Source organism: Danio rerio, chromosome 9 (genome assembly GCF_049306965.1).
Source record: "Danio rerio strain Tuebingen ecotype United States chromosome 9, GRCz12tu, whole genome shotgun sequence".
NCBI classification, from domain to species: Eukaryota; Metazoa; Chordata; class Actinopteri; order Cypriniformes; family Danionidae; genus Danio; species Danio rerio.
The window spans coordinates 54,150,001-54,164,325 of NC_133184.1; the positions used below are offsets into that span (position 1 = coordinate 54,150,001).

Consider the following 14,325-nt stretch of genomic DNA (forward strand, 5'->3'; position numbering starts at 1 on the left):
CAATCTCACGTTCCATCCTTCCCTCACTCGTGAACAAAGCCCTGAGATACTTAAACTCCTCCACCTGGAGTAAGGTCTTCCCTCCAACCTGGAGAAGGCAACACATTTAGTAAAAAAATAATGATTAGTTGTCCTCTCCCATTCACTGCGCTCTGAGTTTACCCACTATGATGACTTCTGCTGCTGAGAAACCCGGAAATGTGAAAAGAATCAATTATTAGAGACCTGTATGATGCAAACAATGCTGCTTTTAGACATTTGTAAAGGGCTTAATGGTTGAAGAGTTGGACTAGTAATCGTAGGATTGCAGGAATGAATCCCGGTACCAGCAGAAACTGAAGATGAGGTGAACGAACCACACTCTTTCAATCTTCAACACCCAGCTGAAGTGCCACTAAACAAGGTACCAAAACCCTAACTGCTCCCAGGGTGCTGGAAGAAATAGAAGCCCACTGCTTGTGTGTGTGCGTGCTTTCACTTGTCATGTGTGTGTGCACTTTGATGAGCAGAGGACCAATCTCGAGTACGGGTAAGCATACTTGACATTACTCACTTCATTTCTGCTTACAAACTTACTGATCGTACAGTAACAAGGAATTGTTACCACCTAATCATGGCAACATTAATCACATCACTGACATACACAGATGGTAATATTTAAATAAAAACCTGCGTCAATGCTATTGTTTATAGTATATCTATCTATAATGTATATCTGTCTATCTGTACATCTGTCTGTCTATTTATCCATCCACCCTACATTGATATTTAATTACAGATTTTTTTTTTTACTACAAATGATGCATGTTAATCATACCCCACTGATATTTACATTATAATGTTTAAATTAAAAACTTCCTCAATGACATTATTTATAATAATAATTTATTTAGACATCTGTCTGTCAATCCATCCATCCCACACTGATATTTGAACATTATTATTTACATAATATTTTGGTTCTTTTTTTGTGAATCACTTTGGATTAAATCATTTGTTTTGAGATGAACTTCATGAATAAAAATTAGATTTGATTTGATTTTTGACAGTCAAATTGCTGTTATAAAAAATATTAGATTTACATATCTAGAGTGCATCCAGAAAGTATTCATAGCGCTTCACTTTTTGTTTTTATGTTACAGCCTTACTCCAAAATGAATTAAATTCATTTATTTCCTCAACATTCTACACACAATCCCCCATAATGACAACAGGAAAAAAAGATTAAAACTGTTGCAAATTTATTACAAATAAAAATGCTGAAAAATCACATGTACATCAGTATTCACAGCCTTTGCTCAATGCTTTGTTGATGCACCTTTGGCAGGATTACTACCTCAAGTCTTTTTGAATATGATGCCACAAGCTTGGCACACCTGTCTTTGGGAATTTTTGCCTATTCCTCTTTGCAGTACCTTTCAAGCTCTATCAGGTTGGATGGGAAGCGACGGTGTACAGGCATTTCAGATCTCTCCAGAGATGTTCAATAGATTTAGGTCTGGGCTCTGGCTGGGCCACTCAAGGACATTCACCGAGTTGTTGTGAAGCCACTTCATTGATATTTTGGCAGTGTGATTTGGGTCATTGCCCTGCTGGAAGATGAACCGTTGCCCCAGTCTGAGGTCAAGAGCTCTCTGAAGCATGTCTTCATTCAGGATGTCTCTGTTCATTGCTGCATTCATCTTTCCCTCTATCCTGACTAGTCTTTTGCTGAAAAACATCCCCACAGCATGATGCTGCCACCACCATGCTTCACTGTAGGGATGATATTAGCCTGGTGATGAGCGCTGCCTGCTTTTCTCCAAATGTAACGCCTGGTGTTCACTCCAAAGAGTTCAATTTTAGTCTCATCAGAGCAGAGAGTTTAGTTTCTGATGGTCTGAGAGTCCTTCAGATGCCTTTTGGAAAATTTTAGGCGGGGAGTGTCTTCCGTTTGGCCACTCTACCATACAGATGCCTGATTGGTGGATTGCTGCACAGATAGTTGTCCTTCTGTAAGGTTCTCCTCTCTCCACAGAACAACGCTGGAGCTCAGACAGAGTGACCATCAGGTTATTGATCCCCTTCCTGACTGAGGCCCTTCTCGCTTGATCACCTAGCTTAGATGGCCGGCCAGCTCTAGTCCTGGTGGTTACAAACATCTTCCATTACAGATTATTGGAACTTTCAGAGCAGCAGACATTTTTCTGTAACCTTTCCAGGCCTGTCTCAAAGGCCTACAGACAATTCCTTTGTCTTCATGCTTGGTTTGTGCTTTGACATGCACTGTCAACCCTGGGCTCTTATATAGACAGGTGTTTGCCTTTTCAAATCATGTCCAATCAGCTGAATTGACCACAGGTGAACTCCAATGAAGCTGCTGAAACATCTCAAGAATGATCAGTGGAAACAGAATGTGCCTGAGCTCAATTTAGAGCTTCACGGCAAAGGCTGTGAATACTGATGTACATGTGATTTTTCAGCTTATTTATTTTTAATCAATTTAATCAATTTCAAAAACTTTTTTTCCACATAGTCATTATGGGGGATTGTGTGTAGAATGTTGAGGAAATCAATGAATTTAATCCATTATGGAATAAGGCTGTAACATAAAAAATATGTGGAAAAAGTGAAGCGATATCAATACTTTCTGGATGCACTGTATGTGTACACACACACACACACACACACACACACACACACACACACACACTTATATATAACAGTTCTTTCTGGTTCTCAGATCTGATTGGCCGATGAGCATGTGATATGCAATATCAGAACTCGTACAGCCTCTTCACTTTACTCCGGCCACATAGAAAGACAGCAGATCAATAACTCACTACATTTTGACAAATATTACAGCTGTTGAACAACAATGTAACTTTAAGACTTTTTTAGGCAATAATGCAGTTTTTAGATTGCAACTATAAAGTTTATTTATACTATATTATATAGTGTCTATTTTAAATATCTATAATTTTAGAGATTCAACGTGTCGGCAGCCATCAGTCTGTCAAACTGAGCAGAGCAAAGGCGGTCGACGCTCCGCCTCAAGATGGCAACAGAGACTGCATTATACATCTTTAAGGGAGAAAATCTCAGCATTTTAGAAAGTGAGCAAATCATTAAACAGGTAAGTGGCATTCTGAATCGAGCTCTTTCTTTTGTATGTACAGTAGTATTGCTGTATTTATACCATAGTAATCTGCTAGTGTTTGCTTTGCTTTGGATTTTTCGGGGTTAATTTTTGTGATCTCCCGATTGCAACAGAAATACTGGGATATCTCTGTAGACTGATGGCATTTCAGGCTGTTCAGCCTAATAATCTTAAACTGTGAGCAAAATCAGCTGTTTTGTCTTCACGTTAGACATTACGCTAGAGAATCATTCAAACACTAGCTCTACAGTGACATTTGTGAATTAGTAACGGTTTCTGCTGTTCTGACGTCACGATTATGCCATCTAACTGTTGTAAAAACGCAATATCACACTTGAGGCTGTGCGATGGGGCTGTATATCTTCACTGGTGGGAAACTAAGGCACTCGGCTTGTGGCCTCGAGCTAACGCATGCCTCCCACCAGTGTCGATATACAGTCACATCGCACTGCTACTCGTGTGATATTGCTCATATATAATAACAATAATAAAATAATCATAATTAAGCTACTTAATCAATAATAATTGTAAATAATCATTTTTGAGCTTCAAAAGCATTTTCATTATAAAAGAGGAACTTTTAGAGTGAATATTTCACATGTTCAATTATCTAGATAAGACACAACAACACACTGTGCCATTAACCATCCAGAATCAATCAGATTGTTTGTGTTTTTCTGGAGGACCCCAAACCAGTAGCGGTCCCCGTGATGCATCACCACAGCTCTGAGTCAGTCAAGGTCACAAAAGCAGATCAAAAGTTCCTCTAAAACAAACTTCCAAAAGCATCCTGATGAAACAGATTAAAGAGAGAATCCCGCCGGACCAGATCCTCATGCAAAAGCGCACCGGATCATTAAGCGCTCGCATTGTTGCTTCCCTCCACACGAGACTCCCAGAGCGATGATTTATTAAACAAAAGCCTCTGGCACATGAAGGACATCCAGACGCTCGACTCAGCCTAATTATCCCATCATCTACAGACCAAACGAACAACGGACAGAACAAAACTATTCCTAGAGCAGACCTGGAGTTTAACACGCTCCTCTGACTCAAGTTTCCGTCAGTGTGTGCAATGCAGCGGCTCCGAGTAAACGCCAGTGACTTACTGTGGTTGCGCACACACACACTCCTGCTCGCAAACGCTCTTCATCGCACCGCGCACTGACAGACGGCACACACACGCGGCTTTAATCCCTGCGCTTTTCTGCATCTCGCTCCGGCTGCAGCTGTGGTAAATACCTTTTTGTCATTCTTGCCGTCCATAGGTATGTGTGTGGAGCCCGGGATGCCTTCGCCCAGCAAGAAGCCCAAGCGTGTCATCAACTCCTGAGTGGAGGAGGAGGAGCCTGAGAGGGAGAGAGTTAGAGAGAGAGAGAGAGAGAGAGAGAGAGAGAGAGAGAGAAAGACACTGGTGAATGAGAGCGACAGATTTCAGCACATCTACACAGACACCAGACACATAACAGCGGCTGCACAACAGTCATTCAGAGACTGAACAGATGAGGAGTGTGTGATGATCCAGATTCAGAAAAATTATTAAGAGAAATGAAAACCATTGACAAAACCTGATGCTGGTCTTCATCAAAACCACAAAAAAACTAAACAGTTCTGGTCTTCATGGAAAGCATTGAGAAAAAAATAAAAACCATTGAGAAAACATGAACTACTCTGTTCTTCATGAAGACCACTGAGAAATGTGAAAACCATCATGGGAAAAAACAACAACTGTTGTTGGGATTTATGAAAACCACTGAGAAAACACAAACTGTTCCGGTCTTCCCAAAACCACTGATAAAAACCAAACTGTTGCCGGTCTACATAAAACCACTGAAAAAAAAAACACTGAGAAAACCCAAACTGTTCTGGTCTTCATGAAAACCATTGAGAAAACCCAAACTGTTCTGGTCTTCATGAAAACCATTGAGAAAACCCAAACTGTTGCTGGTCTTCATGAAAATCATTGAAAACCCTAAACTGTTCTGGTCTCCATGAAAACCATTGAGAAAACCCAAACTGTTGCTGGTCTTTAAACCGATTATGACATTCATGATGAAAGTGAAACATGAAAATGAAAGAAAAGCCTCAATTGGCGGCGTTACATTCAGATCTGAGCAGGTTGCATCAGATTTCTTTTAGCACCGAGGTTAATAACCAATCACAAGAGTTAATGTAAGAGATGCATTTTGAAGCTTCATTTTAAGTTTTTACATTTTATACATGCATATACAGTGTAAGACAGAATTACTAGCACTCCTGAATTATTAGCCTCCGTTTATTTTTTCCCCAATTTCTGTTTAGCGGAGAGCAGATTTCTTCAACACATTTCTAACCATAATAGTTTTAATAACTGATCTATAATAACTGATTTATTTTATCTTTGCCATGATGACAGTAAATAATATTTGACTGGATATTTTTCAAGACACTTCTATACAGCTTAAAGTGACATTTAAAGGCTTAACTAGCTTAATTAGTTTAACTAGGCAGGTTAGGGTAATTAGGCAAGTTGTTGCATAAAAAAAATTAAAAACTGCTTTTATTCTAGCCGAAATAAAACAAATAAGACTTTCTACAGAAGAAAAAATATTATCAGACATACTGTGAAAATGTCCTTGATTTGTTAAACATCATTTGGGAATTTTTTTTTTTTTTTAATAATTGTATTTTATTGGATTTTTCAAGAACAACCACAAAGACACACATACATATATATACACATACACAAACACACACAACACTAGGCACTGTCTCGGACAAATCCCATACAATGAGTCAATGAACAAATAACAATGACATCACAGTTTAGCAAGTGACAACAGAAAATATTTGGGAAATATTTAAAAAAGAAAAAATAAATATTTAAAGGGGGGGTAATAATTCTGACTTTAACTGTACATATATACAGTGTAAGTCAGAATTTTTAGCCCTCCTGTTAAATGTTATGCTTAGTTCTAATTTCTAATAACTGATTTCTTTCATCTTTGTCATGACGACAGCACATAATATTTGACTAGATATTGTTCGAGATACTGTACTAGTATTCACAGGTTTCATATACATTTTTACTACTAAAATTCCATGACTTTTCCATGATTTTTTCAAGACTTTCAAGTAAATTTTCATGAGCTAATGCTTCATGCAATGTCTACATATGCGTGGTAAAAGAAAAAAAAAACAATGCATGTTCAAATTAATTACAGCATACCGTAAAACATGCAGCAATTCATTTAGTTTTAATTTATATTTATATCTATGTACAGTGCACAATTAACGTGAGAGTATCTGATTGGCCAAGGACAGAAGAGAAGTGAATAACCTATATTTAAGTGTACAAATATTTGTTTTATCTGACTTTTCCAAAACTTTGAGGTTTTTTCTGTTTTTCCAAAACTTTTCCAGGGCTAGAAAATGGCATGTCAAAATTCAATGACTTTTCAAGGTTTTCCATGACCGTATGAACCCTGTGTTAGGCTTAAAGTGAAATTTAAAGGCTTAAGGTTAACAAGGTTAATAAGGCAGGTTAGGGTAATTAGGCAAGTTATTGTATAACAGTGGTTTGTTCTGCAGACTATCAGAAATAAATGTTGCTTAAGGGGGCTAATAATATTGACCTTAAAATAGGTTTTAAAAAATTAAAAACGGCTTTTATTCTAGCCGAAATAAAACAAATAAGGCTTTCTCCAGAGGAAAAAAAATTATCAGACATACTGTGAAAATTTCCTGAATCTGTTAAACATCATTGGGGAAACTTTTGAAAAAGAAAACATATTGCACAGGAGGGCGAATATTTTTTTTTTAAAAATTGGCCATAGTGTGTGTGTGTGTGTGTGTGTGTGTGTATGTGTGTGTGTGTGTGTGTGTGTGTGTGTGTGTTTCCCTGTACTGGAAGGGCATCTGCTGTGTAAAACATATGCTGGAATAGTTGGTGGTTCATTCCAATGTGGCGACCCCTGATAAAATAAAGGGACTGAGCTTAACGAAAATGAATGAATGAATTAAATTATACAATTTCCTTCATACTTTCTAATGTGTCCAGTTAAATTCTAATAATTAAATTATTATTAATAAAAACAATTGTTACACATCTAGTTCATGAATTACAGAAGATATGGGCTCAAAAATCTCAGTGTGACAGTATATTTGTATTTGAGAAATTTTATTATTAATTGTTAATTATTTACTTTCGTCAATCTTTGGCAGGATTATTATTTTATTTGGTGTTTGACGTAATCTCAACTGAAACATAAAGAGAGGGCGGGACATATGGTAGCCCCTCCCCTTTATTAAAAACAGCCAATAGAGTTGTTTTATACTTTACTAGTTGATCCCTTTGGACGTGACAAACCGTAAGCTATTGATACAAGGCAAGGCAAGCCTATTTAAATATATTTGTATTTCATACATAACGCTGATTTAAAGTGCCTTACTGTCACACAACCAGCGATCGCTTTCCAGAGATCGCTGGTTCTCACACGAACTCAAAACTACATTTCCACATTTCCCAGGACTACATTTTCATACATGCACTGCTCCCAAACACGCACACCTGTTCATTCATCTATCCTGATTGCAATCACCAGCTGAACCTTGTCACAGACTGATATCACTCCATTCATAAGCCACTCTTTCACCCTTCCAGTTTGCCGAGTCTTGTTTGCATCTTTGTGACATTACAACGCGTTTCCCTGTTTTGTTTTCTCCGTGTTAGACCTTAGCCTTGTCACCCTTGTTCTCTAGTTTAGCCGCCTGCCTTTCGACCTTTAGCCGGTTTATCGTTTATGATTCTGGACTGTCTATATATACCCGTTTGCACCTGATGACCACTGCTTGCCTGACATTGAATAAACCTGCATATTGGATCTTACCACTCCCCCCGATCGTTACACTTACATAAACAAGGAATAAAAGAGACAAGAAAATAAAAACAAAGAATTAAAAATTATTAAAAACCGAATAAAATGTGTTAAAACGGGTTGTAGAGAAATGAAAAAGAAAAGTGAAACATAATAGTGTGATCTGTGGTACGCAGCACAGTGCTCATTCAGTAAAGGCACAGATAAACAGATGTGTTTTCAGTCTTGATTTGAACATGCCTAATGTTGGAGCACATCTGATCATTTCTGGAAGCTGATTCCAGCAGTAGGGGGCGCTGTTAGTAGCTGAAGGCCGATTCACCCTGCTTTGACTGAACTCTTAAGAGTTTCTAGTTTAGTTGATCCTAATGATCTGAGTGATCTGTTGGGTTAGTATTCAGTGAGCATATCTGTAATGTATTGAGGTCGTAGGCCATGAGTGATTTATAGACAAGTAATAATACTATAAAATCTATTCTGAATGTAACTGGGAGCCAGTGTAGAGACCTGAGGACAGGTGTGATGTGCTCTCATTTCCTGGTTCTGGTCAGAATCCTATCCGCAGAGTTCTGGATGAGCTGCAACTGTCTGACTGTCTTTTTGGAAAGGCCAGTGGGCAGTCCATTACAGTAATCCATTCTGCTGCTGATAAAAGCATGAACAAGTCCTCACTGGAATGTTTTTGAGACGATGGTACGCTGCCATTGATATTTATTTCAGGTTTATATCTTCTAAACGCAAATTTTGGGTCACAATAACTTATGGATATCCTTAAACCTAACATAGCAACTAACATGCTGTGAAATATGGGCAGATTTATTCGATGTTTGACGTAATCTAAACTGAAACTGAGTGCGGGACAGAGTAGCTCCTCCCCTTTTTTAATAAACAGCCAATGACGTTGTTTTGATCACAGCTTTGCCAGTAAGAGTGGTTAAAATCAAGTGCATCAAACAAATAGCGAAGGAGAAGAAATGGGCGGGGCATGTCAGAGAATAGAGAGTATTTGATTGGTCAGAAGATTTGATGAGAAACTGAAGTATGAGGTGTCGTGAATAAAAAAGTATCCATTTAGTCGGAAGTGACAAACTGCAAGCTTTGGATGCTTATATCAGGATTATATCGGGCTTATAGATATCGGGCTAACATACTGATACTAACATTTAAAAGACTTGATTGTAATTCCAGGGAGTCTTCAAAATAGTTACGTTTCCTCATGAGATGGCGCTGTATTATCTTGACATTTCAAAAATAAAGCACGGGCCAAAAGTCTCTCTCTGTGGTGTCTGGATGTCTGCTTTCATTCATGCTTGAGCGCTGCGGGGGGCTCATTTACATGCTCCCCCAAAACCCCACACAGCTCAGCGCCGGAGGACATCTCAGCAGAGGCTCTTCTTACAGAGGAAAAGCCAACAAATGCACAAAACATCTGTTCCCGCCAATGCCAGCGTTACAGCAACAAGATGTTAACAGGTGCCCTTTTCACTGCCCGCGGCCCACAAGCAACATATCCCAGCAGACCACCATGTTCAGAATGAATAATTAACGTGGAGTTCTTGGGCTTTTCTTCAGCTTGTTAGCGCTGAGATGCGTATTCTGACATTTAGAGCTGATGCTAGGCTAAGTGGAGGCTGAGAAATGTGTTTTTTCTGACTATACACAGCTCGATAGGTAAGTTTGCATTGTTTTCTAAATGTTTCAGCCAAAAGAGACGTAAAGTACACAAAAAAAACTAGTCCAAATAACAACAGGATGCCTTTACTAAGTGATTACATTTAAATACATGTTAATGATATTTTCAAATAATTTAAATAACAATATTTCAAAATAAGAGACGTCCATGAAAAAGGCATGATGTGAATAAATGGGTGCTTTGAACTGATTTACTGATTGTCCATTAGGGCTGCTCGATTATGGGAAAAATCATAATCACGATTATTAATTATTCAAAACGATTATAAGTTGAAGTCAAAATTTTTCATCATCCTGTGAATTTATTTTTATATATAAATATTTCCCAAAGTATGTTTAACAGAGGTTTTTTTTAACAGTATTTCCTATAATATTTTTTTCTTCTGGAGAAAGCCTTATTTGTTTTATTTCAGCTTGAATGAAAGCAGGTTTGAATATTTTGAAACCTATTTTAATAGCTCAATATTATTAGTCCCTTTAAGCAATATATATGTTTGATTGACTGCATAAGAAACTGTTATACAATGATGTGCCTGATTACCCTAATTAAGCCTTTGAATGTCACTTTTAGCTGAATACTAGTATCTTGAAAAATATATAGTAAAATATAATGTGCTGTCATCATAGCAAAGATAAAAGTAATCAGTTATTAGAAATGAGTTATGAAATCTGTTATGTTTAAACTGTGCTTTAAGCTTCTTCCCTGTATTTTTGATTTTATTAATGATTAATAATAAAAACAGTCGGCAGCAGCAGGAATACCGCACGCTCACTTTAAGAATAGTGCGGCTCTGATATGGTTTCTCTTTCTCGTGTCTTTTGATTCTCAACTTGTTAGTTTATTACACAAATGAGGGTTAATATGAATAATCACTAAACACCGCGCTCTGACACAAATGTGCATGTATTTGACCATTAAAGCACTCACATTAAAATCGCGTTAGATGTGCATGTGCTCTGCTGTCCGAGGCTAAGCACGGCGTGCACACACACAACAGCACGTGCTCTTTTGCGCTTTTAAAAACATGAATGATGAGCATCCCATGCTGCAAAAGTTACATTACAGCACATGCTTTTAGCCATTTTCACGTGGAACTAAGCTTTGCAGAGGCAAAGAGTTTTTACATGTGTACAACTGGAAAGGGGGCGGTACTTGATGGAATAATCGTTTATCTCGATTAATGGCTTTTCATAATCGTTAAAAGACAAAATCGAAATCGGATTTTTGATTAATTGCACAGCCCTATAGTCCATTCATGCATTGTTGATATTACCTATTTACATTTAAAATAAGTGAAACAATTGAAACAAATGGATTCAAAGGATCACTGTAATGTTAATTTAGTCCAAACAATCATTTTTTCCACACTGTTTTTCACTAAACTAATAAAAGGAAGATCCACATTTAAACTATTTATTTTTGTGTGGTTTATTTATAAAATAATTTCGAGAGGATCACATGCTTCTGATCAACACGGCTGGCTCCTCATTAGCTCCGAAAATCTGCCCTATTAGATGATTACGGAAGGATTATAAATAACCAGAGTTTTTCACTCCAATTACCTTCGTTTTGATGCTCCCCCCACCCCTTCCATCCCTACTTCCTCCCCCTTTTTCGATAGGGCGACACGATGACCCAGTGGCTAGCACTGTTGCCTCACAGCAAGAACACCGCTGGTCCAACCTTCTATCGGGCCGGTTGGTGTTTCTCTGTGGAGTTTACATGTTCTCCCCATGTTCACGTGGGTTTCCCCCGGGTTCCTCCCACCCTCCAAAAACATAAACCATAGCCAATCGACTAAACCAAATTATCACCTAAGACAACCTTAGTTTACAGTTCTCGCACGGCGACAAGCAGGGGAGTTCTCGAGACCTACCAAAGCTCGAACTCCCCTCTCACCCTTCTAACGGGAGGGAGCCCCGGGCTCGAGGATATTTTGAGCTCAGGGCTCTCTCCCGGGACAACATGCCAATTATCCATTTATTGATTATCAGCTAAGTGTGAACTCTTGAAACAGCCATTTCTAGCACATTTTAGCAGATTTTCAGCCTATTTATTGGTTATCAGCTTCATAAACCTTCAAACAAATGAAAACATGGGAGAAGGACAATCTATCAGAAAGGCTGCAATACAGAGGACTGAAGCAGCGAACAGAAACCTATTCCATGACGGAATGCAGAAAATGTTCGTGACATCACGACTGGACAATCTTTTTCTGTCTGTCTTTCTATATTGGCTAAGTTGATTAGCGCTGTTTTAGTTTAGTTGAATTTCCATGCATGTGACACGAATCTGCCCTGCAGAGATTCCACTGCGCTGATGCCGAGAAGGATAGAGAAGAGCTGAATGTGGCCCGAAAAACATTCAGTTTACACATCAAACTGGACCACCGAAACCAAAGTTCTGCCTGTATATTTGATGAATAAGTTAAAAAGCACACCTATAATGCCACTACTTCTTTACTAAAAAGAAATAGGTCTATGAACGACAGCTTATTACAACACGTGTAATGTAATGTGTACTTATATATGGTCATACACACAAAGCGCTTTGCAATCATGAGGGGGTCTCTCCACTCAGTTTGCAGTATTCACTTGGATGACTGCTCGATCGTGCAGATTCACACTCTATAACATCAGAAAGATCCGACCCTTCTTATCTGAACATGCAGCTCAACTCCTTGTTCAAGCTCTTGTTCTCTCCAAACTGGATTACTGTAACTCTCTACTAGCTGGGCTTCCAGCTAACTCTATCAAACCTCTTCAACTGCTCCAGAATGCAGCAGCACGAGTTGTCTTCAATGAACCTAAACGAGCACATGTCACTCCGCTGCTACTCCGTTTGCACTGGCTGCCAGTTGCTGCTCGCATCAAATTCAAAGCTCTGATGTTTGCCTACAAAGTGACTTCTGGCTTTGCTCCTTCTTATCTGCTCTCGCTTCTGCAGATCTATGTGCCCTCCAGAAACTTGCGTTCTGTGAATGAACGTCGCCTCGTGGTTCCATCCCAAAGGGGAAAGAAATCACTTTCGCGAACGCTCACACTCAATCTGCTCTAACTGCATCAGAACAGCAGAGTCACTCGCTACTTTCAAGAAACGACTAAAAACTCAACTATTTAGTCTCCACTACACTTCCTAATCTGTAATTGCCTCTCTGAATATCACACTAACTGTACAAAAAAAAAAAAAAAAAAAATACTAATACTTCCCTTCTTAGACTTTACAGACCTGAAACTTGCTTATAGCACTTATTCATTGTTGCTCTTGGTTGTGTAAATTGCTTCCTTGTCCTCATTTGTAAGTCGCTTTGGATAAAAGCGTCTGCTAAATGACTAAATGTAAATGTAAATGTAAATGGATGATGCGGCGTCAGCCACAGGACAACAGCGCTCACCACACACAAGCTATTGGTGGAGTGCAGAGACAGTGATAGAGCCAATTTGGTGGATAGGGATGATTGGGAGGCCATGATGGGTCATTTTCCTGGCTTTTTTTCTGCGCTTCACTCTCGCGTTTGTTCTTCTCTTTCTGAATGTGTCATTCTCGCATTTGTCAGCTTCTCACAGGATCGGGTTTCCAAAGCTTGTCAATAATCAAGCGCACGTTATTATCATCAGCTCAATAAGTTTGTTATTTCAGATAAAGACGCGCGGCGAGCGCAAGCAAGAAAGCGAAACCGCTCGCGCGTCAGACTGCCTCGTAAAAAAAAAAAAAAAAAAAACTACGAGGCACAGGGTAAATCTGCTCTACTCCATGGCTGTGTGGCTGTTTATCAAGACAACGACAAGGTTTGGCTCGTTATTATATAAATATATAATTCCGCTGTAATCTCTCGCTGTGTATTTCAAACATGGCGGGTCCCTTGTTTACATTCTGGCTTGTTGTGTAATTGAATGACGTATCTCTGCAAACCAATAGCGTTCAGCTGCGTGTCTACCTCCACCTTTTGGTACCCTTTCTCGTGTTTGGGACCCTTTTGAAAGGGTGCCGAAAAAGTGGTAGGTACGGTTTGGTTTGGTACGTCTTTTGACAGTGGACCGAACCGTACCATTCAGTGGAAATGGGCCATATAAGAAGTGCCATGAAAGTTTTAATGACCACAGAAAGTCAGGACCTTAATTAAGGTCTCATCTGAAATATGGTGCTATTGACCTTATTCTAAAATGCGGAAGTGCGCCTGTTTTCGCGATTGTCTTAGAACTTCCGTTTCAGTCGCCTATGGGAGAAATAACAAGGAATAATAAACGGCAAAAAACGGTCAAACTACTTGCTCTACAAACAAATGTTTGCATGACTATACAGACCAAGTAGAATAATATAACAAGAAAATATCAGTTTGCAACATCAAACAGCGAAACGAGCAGTTTTTAATGTCTAAAAATGAATGGAAGTGAATGAGACCGGAAGTCTCGTGCCAAAAAGATTCAAATGGCAGCACCCACTCGTCTGCGGAGAATAAGGTCAATATTATAGTATAGTATAGTATAGTATAGTGTAGTGTAGTGTAGTGTCCCCTTAACTTTACACAAGTCGCAGGTTGAGCGCCCCTTGCTGTTCTCACTAACACGACTTCCAACAGCAACCTAGTTTTCCCATTTGGTCTTCCATTCGGGTACTGACCAGGCTCAGCCCTGCTT

At 38.9% G+C, this 14,325-nt stretch overlaps 1 protein-coding gene across 5 annotated transcripts in view; it reads right to left on the bottom strand.

Annotated features, from left to right (window-relative positions):
• tanc1b (tetratricopeptide repeat, ankyrin repeat and coiled-coil containing 1b) overlaps nt 1-14,325 on the bottom strand; it is a 317,932-nt gene that overhangs the window by 147,504 nt on the left and 156,103 nt on the right. For 3 of the 5 annotated variants that reach the window (XR_012385665.1, XM_068223687.2, XM_021479050.3), the window contains exon 5: nt 4,382-4,488. Coding sequence is in view for 2 of the 5 variants with exons in the window: in XM_068223687.2 (XP_068079788.2) it covers nt 4,382-4,488 (107 nt within the window). In the remaining 3 variants the exon portion in view is untranslated. Of the gene's footprint in view, nt 1-4,248; nt 4,489-14,325 lie in introns of those variants that run through there. The other 2 variants (XM_073913279.1, XM_073913278.1) reach the window with 1 other exon arrangement.